Here is a 12217-nt window from a genome sequence, read left to right on the forward strand (position 1 = left end):
TCCCTGTCTCTCTCTCTCTCTCCCTCTCTCTCTCTCTCTCTTCTTTCTCTCTCTCCCTCTCTCTGATAGAGCTTACACGCAGCTTTGGAACAACTAACAAGGTGATAGCTCCTCACTTCAGCAAACAACTTACTCCAAAATCAGACTTTACAAACAATTCCCCTCTCCCTCTAGTGGTTCATTGTGACCATTGCAGTCACAGTCACAGCTTTGCGCCTTGGATTTGATAATTCCCTGGAGATGGCATGGATGGTGAAAGCTACAGTCCAACCTTGTTTAAATTAATTGATAAATGACAACGGAGGGAACGTATGGACTTATACTTGGACTGTTGCCCAGGCTCTGTTTCCTGAGTGGTCTACCCTGGCAGTGAGCGGTTGCAGGGAACGAAACAAGGAGAGAGGGGCGGGGAGCCTGAGAAGAGGTGTGTATGTGTGGAGGAGTTGATCTAATAGTAAGGCATAACACTATGGCTCCGCAGACCCTAATTAGATTACAATTAGGAGATTAAAAGTCATCCTCGACTGAGTCGGCCAGTTGTCATCCGCCAACCCTGCAGTTAATTGTGACTACATCTCCATGACTGCTGGAGGAGAGGGGGCAGGCTTCGAGGGCTTCGGTCATGTGACTCCCCCCCCTCCCCACCCCCTCCAGGTGTTTCTCTCATCAGCAGTGAGGGCGGACTGGGCGGGGGGGGGGGGGGGGGGATGGCGGTGTAAGAAGGACAGTGAAGTGACAAACCCCCCGGAACAGGCAACTGCCTCATCCACGGCGAGCGAATCAAAGAATAACCGCAGGATCGGCATGCACAGTGTGTGTGCGTGTGTGTGTGTGTATGAGAGAGAGATCGAGAGAGAAAGAGTGAGAGTGTGACTGTTGGTCCCGAGACAACTAAGTTCTCTTTCTCAAACGAGCCCAAACTACTTTTTGTTCTCTCCAGCCACAAGCAGAGTCCTGATCTGCATGAGAAAGGGAGACAGAGATGAAACAGATGGTCCTGTCTCTTCACCTACATTGTGTCGACAGCTACATTCCCAAGACTATTCTCTTCATTCGGTTGACTGTACTTGACAACTATAGTTCTCAGTTCCATCTGCCAATAACTGCGAAAAGACAATAATGCAGTTCTGGTTTAGCAGACATGCATAACTTCCTAATCCATACTTCTAACGACAACGGAACCAGAGGGGTTTGTACACAATGACCACTGGTCCTTGGGAGAGAATGACGATAAGTGGAGAGGACAGGCCGAGAAGAGATCTCCGTGCAGGCTTGCATCCTTCTCATCCAGCCCAGTGGTGGTGCCTGGAGATGCCCATCCTTTCGGTTCCTCTAACCCAGAAATGGTGCATGGGGCCTGGGTTGGATTCACACAACCTTCTTGCCTGGAAGTCTTGGGCCCCACAGGCTGCCTGTATACTCTCTTAGCCCGAGCGTGGTGCTTGGGTTGGATTCGTAGCTACAGTGGGTCATTTTGGTCACCCCGGGACCAGCCCAGACACAGCGTCGCAGCTGCCATGCCACGGGCAGGGCAAGGGCACGCTGATTGACTGGCACTGCGGGGAGACACGAGGCCAGGCCGAGGACAGGCAGGGGCTGGCATGGTGAACAGTAGTGTGTGCGCTAGGCTGTAACTAGCATTATGAGGAAGGCCACAGTTTCCACGAAGCAAACAATTCAGGGTCGAACTGTTCTTTCGATCTCCCATGTCAGTCTCTACGTGACATGTGTGTGTGTGTGTGTGTGGCTGAACTCGACATGTCTGTGTGTGTGTGTGGCTGAACTTGACATGTCTGTGTGTGTGTGTGGCTGAACTCTACATGTCTGTGTGTGTTACTGTGTGGTCTGGGAGACTCTCTGAGGAAACGGTATATCACATATCCCTGCGGCTAGATGCCCTTGTACAGGGCACACACATCAGAAATCCATCCTGGGGAATGGAGCTGAATGAATGTTAGACCATCTCTCTCTCTCTCTCTCTCTCTCTCTCTCTCTCTCTCTCTCTCTCTCTCTCTCTCTCTCTCCCTCTACCTCTACCTCTCCCTCTCCCTCTTCCCTCCCTCCCTCCCTCCCCATCCGTGTCTCTCATTCTTTCATTTGTCCCTCATCCTCTCCCCCTCACTACTCATTATCTGTCTTGCTCTGAATCCCCCCCCCCTCTTTCTTTCTTTCCTCCCTCTCTCTGAATAAATGTGTATACGTGGTACTTTGCAAGAATCTTCGATGCGTCACAACACTGACGCATTCCAAATGGCCACCTGCCGAAGCATCGATAACGGCAGTTCTCTCCTCACATCTCGGGTGGTGAGTTGTCTGTCAGTGGGTCCCCAGCACCACTTTAACTAGCTCTCCATCCTGACACAGCCACAGTGGGAGACTGCACGCAAGCTTGTGAAGGAGGGAGAGAAAGTGAGGGTAGGAGCGAGTGTCAGAGCGTTGTGGGTGGGTGGGTGGGTGTGGGGGGACTCGGTGGAGACAAGGGTGCTCTCAACTCGTGAAAATCAAAGTTGTCAGCACGCTAATTAGCCAAAGCAATCTTTTCCTTCTCCAGCTTCTCGGCGTTGACGGAGCCCCTCGTCCCACAGCCCACTGCAGGCCCTGTAATTGGAGGCGCCATCCAACTGTGAAAAATCCAATCAGAGCCAGCCGCCCTGCAGGCCACTCCCCGTAGGAAGTCACGGGCCAGGGGGATGCCAGGCTCTGGTTAGCTCTATGGGAGTCAGCTTAATGGGAGTTTGCTATATGGGAGTTAACTCAATGGGCGTTAGCTCAATGGGAATTAACAATATGGGAGTTAGCGCAGTGGGAGTAAGGTATGAGCTAGTTGAAAGGGAGCTAGCTCAGTGGGAATAAGGTATGAGTCAGTTTAAAGGGAGCCAGCTCAATGGGAGTTCTGTGGGAGTTAGATCAATGGGAGTTCTGTGGGAGTTAGATCAATGGGAGTTGGCTACATGGTGATTTCAAACACCATACAATTGGATCCTCACTTCTCAATGGAGATCTATAGTAGGCTTATACACAACATTTTACAATTCCCCGCTTCCCTATCAAATAAAAACGTTTCTACCTATGGATGTACTAGTCATTGCTGTGCAACAAAAGACTACAAATACAGTACATCCCCAAATCCTTTCTAATGACATTGGGCCAGCCTGCTACCTAACCCTGGGTTTTCCCGCGTGCTCTGTCTGATCTCTGTACCCCGCCCCCCGGGCACTTAAGTGGGCATCAGATACCTTTAGGCTGAAGGAGGGATAAAGACAGAGCTGAGCTATTGAAGCTCGCCTCTCGCAATCTCCGCCACACTTGTCTCTTGTTGTTCTCTCTCTCTCTATCTCTCTTTGTCTCTCTTACAGATGCCCAATTGCTGACACCCATTCGCTCACATAAAAATCACATATAGAAACCTTTGCTCGATCTCACTTCTTATCTCCATTTTTGTACTCTTTCTCCCGTCTAGCCTTCGCTCTCTCCCACTTTCTCGCTCTCTCTCTCTGCAGAGGGACAGGAGAGAGAAAGGAGATACGGTAAATGGGTATGGGGTTGAGATGCCCAGCTGGCTGGTCTATTCTGACCTCTCCCAGACTGGGACGAAGACAGCCTAGGCTGGGGGCACTGGAGACGTCAGATGGACACACACACCCTCGGTTCACCCTCGCCATGGGTCAACACTCTCGACCAGTACACTGTCGAGAGACAGCCTTGCAGGGGCGGAGGAGGGAGCACTCGAGGAGAGGGGGCAATGTTCTCTGTTTCTCGGAGGCCCTTGTCATCTCCTTTTCCCTTTTTCTTTATCGCTTCATGGCACTTTCTCTATCTGTCGTCTGTTGCTTTCCCTCCATGGCCCTCCGCTGCCCCTCCCTCTCACTCTTCCTCCAGTCAAACAATGCTGTCATTCTGTCTTCCTCTCAGTACTGAGTCGAGTGCCACGGTTGAGTATTACCAGTTTACCCAGGCAAGACGGGATATACGTTTTCATATCTCCTTACAAGAGCTAGTGTTTTGACATGTCTCCTCTGTGTGTGTGTGTGTGTGTGTGTATGTGTGTGTGTGTGTGTGTAATGAGTGCACCTATGTGTTATTTTACTTGTATGGCATGCGATCCAATATGTGCTGTGCCAATTGCACACTTTCCAGATAGCTAAGAGAAACCACTCCGAACAGCAGCTCCTCACTCTCATCCTGAATCTCTTTCCTTCTCTTCCACTGCTCTATGTCTCCAACTCCCCCGCTCCTCATTCCCAGTCTAGCCAAAGAAATGAGACAACATGATTGGTGCTGCTCTACAAACATGCTGGAGAGAGAGAGAGCGAGAGGGAGCGCGAAAGAGAGATAAAGAGAGAGAGAGCAAGAGTGAAGGATGACAAGAGTGAGAGAAGGAGACAGGGAGCGAGAGGCCCAGTCTGTAGTTTATTGCTTGTGATGATGTAGTTGTAACGGCACAAATATGGCCCTCACGGACAAGCTGTGGGCCAACTGGATACATCATGTGCATACGCACAAACCATAATAAAAATCCAGGGCTGTAGCCATGGGTATAAATTTTGACAAAGAGACAGTGTTACATGTAAAAATCCTTCAATCCTCAATATCACTTACCAGAAATCCAAACCTAAATTCGCTATAATCAAATGAAATTGTGTTTGTAGAGCCCATTTCACTAGCACTGTAACAGAGGGCTTCACACATATCCAAATAACTCCACCTAAACCTGCCCTCAGAGATATGTGACGTCTAAAACGATATATACGCTAAACGTCTATAAAAAATGCACCGCCGACTGAACTTCCATGACACCACGTATACCTGCAATACCTTTAAGTGACAGCTAACAAACGAAGTTGTGATAAAGAGTCAGTGAACTCCTATTTCACCGAGAGAAGCATCCCCCAGACGTTTGATCTCCGTTTATGAAGGCTTGGTTGGGGCTGTCGGTATTGACTTTGTGATGTTTTTATTGAGCCCACGTCAGGAAGAGAGGGCCAATAACTCGGGGCTCTGGACCCCACTGGGAAGAATGACTCACTGTATTAGCTGACAACCACTTTCCTGACATTTTCCTGTCTGACCTCGGTGGTGTCGATGGGACCTGTACGTACCTAAAAAAACACACACAGGCATACACACAAATCCACGTAAGCGGGCACAAACACACACAAGCACTCACAAACACACCCCGAGGGTACTATGATTTGTCAGTGTTGTTTTAGCAGAATGCCTACGACCCCTATCCTTGCTTTCGTTTATCAATCTCCTCCTCTAAATCTCTTCCTCAGGAGTGATACACCTCTATCCGTGTTCAGGGCCGTCGTACGTTGTATAATCGCATTGTCTAAACCAAGATGTGAGATTGATTTTTTTTTCGAGAGGGGCACTCCAAAGGGGAGCTGTTCAAGTTCAGTTTTACACTGAAAAACAGCATAGGTTTGGAGGCAAAGTGTGTGTGCGTTCTTACGCTATCTCTGCGATACCGAGGTACTTGACTGTTGGTTGCACTGAATGACAGCAACCGCATCTCTCTTGCCCTCCTTCTTGCCCTCTTTCTCTTTCTTTCTCTGTCTCTCTCATCCTCCCTCTCTGCCGAGACAGCAGATGTATTTCCCAATCTGTTATTTCTACTGCCCGTGGTCCTCAGGCTCACCGGCCTACAATCGGTCTGCAATCCAAGCACTCTCTCTTGTCAGCAGCAGCAGCTTGGCCAAAGGGCCCATGTTTCATACAGCGATGGCTGGGATTGAGGTTGTTTGCCCTCTGACAAAATGGCCGCCGAGCCTGTCTCTGGCTTTTTATCGAGTACTTAGCTGAGCTAGCATGCTATTAGCTGAGCATGGTGAGAGAAGCAAATGGGGTGTGGACTTATCTAGGTGGTACCAAACATATTGGATACATTAGCGAACGGCAGGCAGGTTTCTCCGTTTGCGCTCTAACTCCCGTGTTCTCGTTCTTCCCCTTATCTGGGTCCACGGCGCTGTGTTTCAACACCTCGCTCCCCCGGCCCTCCCTCCCTTTTAAAATACACCCCTCCTCTTTCCTGTCTTCACGCACCCTCTGGCTCAATTAGGAGCTGCCCCCCCCCCCCCCCCCCCCCGCGCCCCCGCCCCCGCCCCCCTCCCTTCTGCACACCCATCCCCCTGGCACCCCGCCTCTACCCCTCCTTCTTGACGGAGTTTTGCTCTCCTAATGTGGAACACCTCTTGTTTCCTGCGGAAGCCCCGACGTCGGGTGTCATCAAAGTCGAGCGCTCGAAATGGAGATGTGCGGTGCGCGGGCGCACATGAATGCTGCATAAAGCTAATAAACTGTCTGCTCCCCCCCCACCCACCCCATGCCCAACTTACCCACCCAACCCCAGCCTCCAACTGTAGTTCCTTTCCCCAACATTTTGGGTTCCATTTCAACAACCCCCCTCTCATGCTTTCGAGGACAACAACACTGAAGACTATGTATACAAACAAGACAGCTTCAGCCTCGATGGATGACAGAATGGGGGGAGGGAGAGGGAAAGAGAGACTCTCGTCAGACAACAAAGACCGCTGGAGCGATGTAAGGAGAGGAAAAAAAAGGTAAAAGAAAAATAAAGAAGTAAAAAAACAAAACAACGAATGAATGTGACATTATGGAACAGGGCTGCATTGACAGAGGCTGCTGTTGGCGGCGTTGCCGTTAGCTTTAGCATTATCGGCGAGTAGGTCACGGCGAGAGGCTGGTTTCCATCACAATAAAGGAGGAAAAGAGCAACTGTCAGAGGACATCCAGTGAGACGCATAGCTCCCCTGTCAGCCATTTTGGCTCTGACAGATAGGGGTGATGATCTGACAGCTCCAACACACCGAGGTAGAAGTGGCTAGAAGTGGGGTGACCTTGCTGACAGGGACTGTACAGTAGTCATGTTGGTGCTCTATGGAGCCAGGCTTACAGCACATTTCAGAGCTAACGCGCAAGAGTGTGGTCTGTTCAACCATTGCGATGCTCAACTAAATATGAAAGTAGATGTATTGACTCAAATTAGATTTTGTGTTGAAGTAGTTGAAATCGCAGAGTAAACAATAACTCTCTTAACAATAAAACGCCCCGATATATTTTTTGAATTCTTTTTTTCTACAAATGATGAATGCCCCCCCCTCCCCCTTATCATGACACTGCTTCCGGTTACACACCTACAGGTCCTATTGCAGTAGGGATGGGTGACGTTCAGTGGTAGAGCATTCGACTGCAGATCAAGAGGTTGCATGTTTTCAAATCCCTTAGTGCACATCATATTGGACATGAGTCTGCTGAACTCAAACACACATCAGCGATCTAACCACAAACAACGGCATAAAAACACGGAACAAAATGTCAAATCCCAGCGTTGCATGATCCGAATCAGAAAATGTCTTCCATTGAGTAACCATGAAAAGAGAGACCCCACAGTTGATATAGGACACGGAAGAGAGAGTCTGCAAGGGAGAGCTGATATGCTGTCTCGGCCGGAAATATAGAGGGATTAAATGATATATGTAGAAATAGCAGCTGATAATTACTCCGAGGGAACGGCAGGGGGCTGATCTGACTCACAGCAGGAGGTTACTTCCTGGATGTGTGTGTCTGTGTGTGAGCTATGTTTTCATGCGTATGATTTCTGTGCATACAGCTAGAGGCTGTTGGAAGCCTTTAGTCTTTGGCCCTGCCCCCTGGTGAGCCCCTAAAGACAGATCCACATCCATATTACAGTGCCCCATATATGGCCCCTTGCACTGGGAGCCCTGGGACATACAAGTCTTGCAGTGGGATTTCAGATCCACTTTCAGGTCGAAAGTTGTTTGCCCAAGGACTCGTACCGTGCACTTTACGCTTTTGGTTCAAAAACAGAGCTTAATTGCTTGGCATAATGTGCGCTCACATTGAATATGTATCATGCGCTAAATATGCCATAGCCCTCGAAGCGATTATGCAAAATGTACGGAGCGTTGCATTTAGATTGAGGAGGAAAAGCCAATTGAATGGATCGTGTCACACTTCATTTCGGCCATTTTGAGCCAGCTCTCCTTCAAGGTTTTTTTCGCTTCTTCTCTCCGCCGCGTCCGTTCCGTTCACCTCAGACTGTTAACCCTTCACGACCCTTGACCTGTCAGACCCATTTGACACCCTTTTCTCCCTCCCCCCTCACCCCCCCCCCCGCATCCTTCATCCCCCGTTCTAGAACCCCCCCCCCCCCCCCTCCCCCCGCCGGGCTCCTACCTGAAGGGAAGCGTTCGATGACGGGCTGGTTGTCCACCTGTAGCGTGGCGTTACCCCCGCTGCGCGTGAAGCGCACCACGTGGTACTTGCCGTCGCTCACCGTCACCGCGCTCTCCTCGATGGCAATGTCGTCCGTTCCCACGTTGAAGATCACGCCGATCTTTCCCCGTTCCTGGAGAAGAGGAGAGCACAGAGAGAAGGTGTGAGAGGGGAATCTTCTGACAAGAAAACACAAAAAAGGGCGCTAGAAAGATGATGTCTAGCATCCCCCCAGTTTTCCGAGGCGCAACTGCGGGTATACATCCATCAGTCGAGCAGTAGATTCCACGTCGAGGACTCCCCCGCCTTTAGCCCACAACAGCCTATCACCCCCCCCCCCCTCCCCCTCACCACCGCACTCCTTCCCCTTCCCCATCTATTTGTGTTGTCAACCTCCTACTGCTTTTGAGTTTATTACAGTTCACCCCCTCCCCTCCTCCGCTCCCTCTCCCCTCTCTCCCTTGGTCCGTCCCCCGCTCGTCTCCCACTGCGACTCCTGTCCTCGGTCCCAGTAAAGGTCAAAGTCATTTAGAGAGTCGGCCAGTGAGGGAGGGAGGGAGTGACAGAGCAAGAGAGACAGGCAGGAGGAAAGAGAGCAAGAGAGACAGAGAGGGGAGGAGGGAGAGACAAAGAGAGACCAAGGGAGAAAGAGCGACAGAAAGGAGCCGTGTCTTGGAGTGAAGGACAGAGAAAGAAACCGACACAAAACACCACGACAGAGAGACCACCGAGCCAGAGAGCTCAATAGCAAGAGAGAGAGAGAGAAACCAGGGAGAAAGAGAGAAACACCAGAGAGCAAGAGAGAGGGAGAGAAAAAGACCAGAAAGAAAGAGAGAGAAAGACCCCTGCATGATCCTCAAGGCTGTGGGTGTCGTTCCAGTTGCCCATCTGTTCGTGGGTAGTTTCCCCACCAACACTTCCTGGTTGACATGAGATGTCCAGCTCATTTGCAGGAGAGGTCATGGCCACACATCGCTATCGGTCCACTCCAGCCGTGCTCGGCAGACAACTCCATGGATCCTATTCTTTTCTCATGTGCTACACTACAATCATTTGGGACCTTCCGCATGCCTGGATGTTTGGCGGTTAAAGCAGGCCCTCGGCTAGAAGCACATTTGAATAATTCATGCCAGATTTAAGCATTTTACAGCAACTCAAATACGGAAAATGTTTCAAAGACTAAAGTATCAAGTTAATTGAGTAAATAAGAGTAGTGGTTGTTGCCACGGCAATTTAATGAGGGGTGTAATGGCGGTCAAAGTGATGTGAATTTGTAAAATGCACGCTTTTCACATGCTTTGCTGTGGGTAAAGTGGTAATGTTATTCAGCGAGGCCACAATTGCCTTGCACGGGTGACAGTAGCGATTAGGGTCTTAATTGAGCGTGCTCCGACTGCTGTGTCATTAAGGTGTTGGTGGGGATGATTAATGCAAGTTTGGGATCAACAGAGGCTTAGCCATATGTAAGCAGTCAAAATGGTGGATTAATTACACTAGCTCAAGGGGAGCAAAAAATGAACCTAACAGTGCTTCCCCTAGTGGTGCCCTATCCTAATCATAGATTCTAGCAAAAGTTTTCCCCAAAAAGATCTGAAATGGCTGCCATTTTTTGATGGATGTGAAATGGATGAAGTGATGACCTTTTCCTATAACTAGGATGTCAGTCTCCAGAGCTCAAGGGCTAGGGGGCTCTCAGGCACTTAATCAATCGATGACGGACTCTGGAGTCCATTCACCTGGTTTAGCCATGTCTAAATTATCTTTTGATACCGACTGAAAGATGAAAACAGGCTGAAGATGATGGCATGTATCGTAAAATGAGCATGGTGCACCTTTCATCAAAACCTTCTTAGATATTCAGGGAAAGGCATTAAAGAAAACAAAATGGCGGATGTCAGCATAGCTCGAACAACGGAAGGGATCGAACCAAACCCATCACTGCCCGACCTCAAAGACAGCTTTATTCTAATAGACCTTTATCTCAGAGATTAATTTGCCTTTGCAATAGATTCTTGGTGAAACACATCCACATCATTAGGAATAAGAAGAGCAAGGAAGAAGGCGAATTATAGTGATATTTACAGAAAGATTAGCATTTACGTTCCGCAACATTAGGGCTTGTGTCTAGGGGAATGTATCGAGCCCATTACCCGCTGGGAAGCATTGCTTTTTAAAGATGGTTTTCAGCGTAGCCATAATGACATTTTAATAGCCATTTCCTTAAGCGAAATATCACAGGACAAGGAAAAAAAGTTTGCCCGTGAATATGGCGGCATTCATGCCCGCAGCACTGACATGAAGGGAAAGGCGATGATGGAGGTGAGGCAATAAGAAACCAAAACAATGAATTCTGAACGGCAGAATGGAGTCTAATGTTAGGAATAATTATGTGTTTACTTTCCCCCCAAAATATGCCACTTTGCAACGTGTTTTTTATTTGTTTCATAGATCAATCATGTGCATCGGTAGGTGGGCTGCCTGGTGTCCCGCTAGTTTTATGGAGCTTTTCTATTATTGGCCAATTAGCACCTTAAGCAAAGAGTGATGAAACGGTCTCATTCAACTAACAAGTTCATTTAAACAATCAAAAGGCTGGGTAAGCTGAAGAGGACTACCCCCCATTGGCTAGCAATAACTGGTACCCGTCTTTAGTTACATTACAGGCAACTTCAGTAACGATAAGTGTTTTAGCCCGTTAACTTAATTTATCCACTACTTATTACAGAGGATTATAATGCTCAGGCCATGAAAGATCAGTCTATCACAGGGGTAGGTATATTTCCTGGCTGGAACAGTTAGCAGGTGTCCTCTGGATTGACCTGTATTCGACATAGTGTAATGACACCTTTGCATAATTGCAAGTGACTAAACTAGTTAATATGTATTTTAGGCTGTTTATCAAGGAATGCACAAGATGCAGGCTATTATGTAGTATTTACAGAATTAAGTTGTTAGTATTTACAGTAAATGTGACCCATCATGAGAAACTTGGTTAGATAGTAATGATTTAATGTCCTATTGAGAACATGCTGTTAGTCAGGGGCGTAACTATAGGGGGTGCACCTGGCCCCGTGGGATGTCGGGGGCCCAAAGACATGCACACATCTCCCAACAGACCTCCCTTCCAAGTACCGTCGTACGACTGGCCCTCCCTCAATACAGCGCTGTACTCCCTGGATATACTTATGTTCAAATACGCGCTGTTAATGATGTTGTGTCAAATTGTTGTGTCAAAGGCAAACTTATCTCAGTCATGGTTGTTATTATTTTTAGGGGAAAAGTAGCAATTCATACCAAAATCATATGCTTATCCTACATGTATGATAGAAACTATCAAAAAACGATTCAATGAAATGAATAAGTTCTCATTTTCTTTGGTATTTTTGTGATTAGCAATGATGATTGCTGGGTAATATGTATGTTGTTGTCCAATGTCAAGTCTCTATTTGATCATGTGACAATACAATACGCTATAGTTACACCAATTTGAAGGTCACGACAACGCAGTTCATTGAGGACAGCACAACTGAACGTATCGCAATGCCTTTTAAGCATAAGAGCAGGAAAAGGCAAGATAATACATTTCAAGCCAAGTTATAGCTACATACATTATGGTCGGGCAGGATAACTAGGATACAAGTTGGGTAAATAGTGGTCACTACTAGGTGGATAGCAAATTATGATGATAAGCTAGCTAATAGCCTAGCAGGTTGCTAGGGAGGCTATTCTAGGAGGGGGAGGGGAGCCAAATGTAACAAAGTGTTTCCCCATCTATTCCAATGTAAAACATTTTTTTTTGCGTTCACTAGGGGGTGGGGGGGGGGACCCGTCATATTATATTGCACCTGGGCCCGTCGTTACTACGTTACGCCATTGCTGTTAGTATCTCGTTTCAAGCTACAGAGATGCTTTTATTTTGCAGTTTCAAGGAAGTAGGCCTTCCCATTAGATTTTGTCA

At 48.2% G+C, this 12217-nt stretch overlaps 1 protein-coding gene across 1 annotated transcript in view; it reads right to left on the reverse strand.

Annotated features, from left to right (window-relative positions):
- Window positions 1-12217, reverse strand: part of nrxn2b (neurexin 2b) — a 248302-nt gene that overhangs the window by 27796 nt on the left and 208289 nt on the right. The window contains exon 7 of the mRNA XM_047048781.1: window positions 8221-8392. Within this exon, the coding sequence (XP_046904737.1) occupies window positions 8221-8392 (172 nt within the window). The remainder of the gene's footprint in view (window positions 1-8220; window positions 8393-12217) is intronic.

The sequence above is a fragment of the Hypomesus transpacificus genome, chromosome 25 (assembly GCF_021917145.1).
Source record: "Hypomesus transpacificus isolate Combined female chromosome 25, fHypTra1, whole genome shotgun sequence".
In the NCBI taxonomy this organism is placed as follows: Eukaryota; Metazoa; Chordata; class Actinopteri; order Osmeriformes; family Osmeridae; genus Hypomesus; species Hypomesus transpacificus.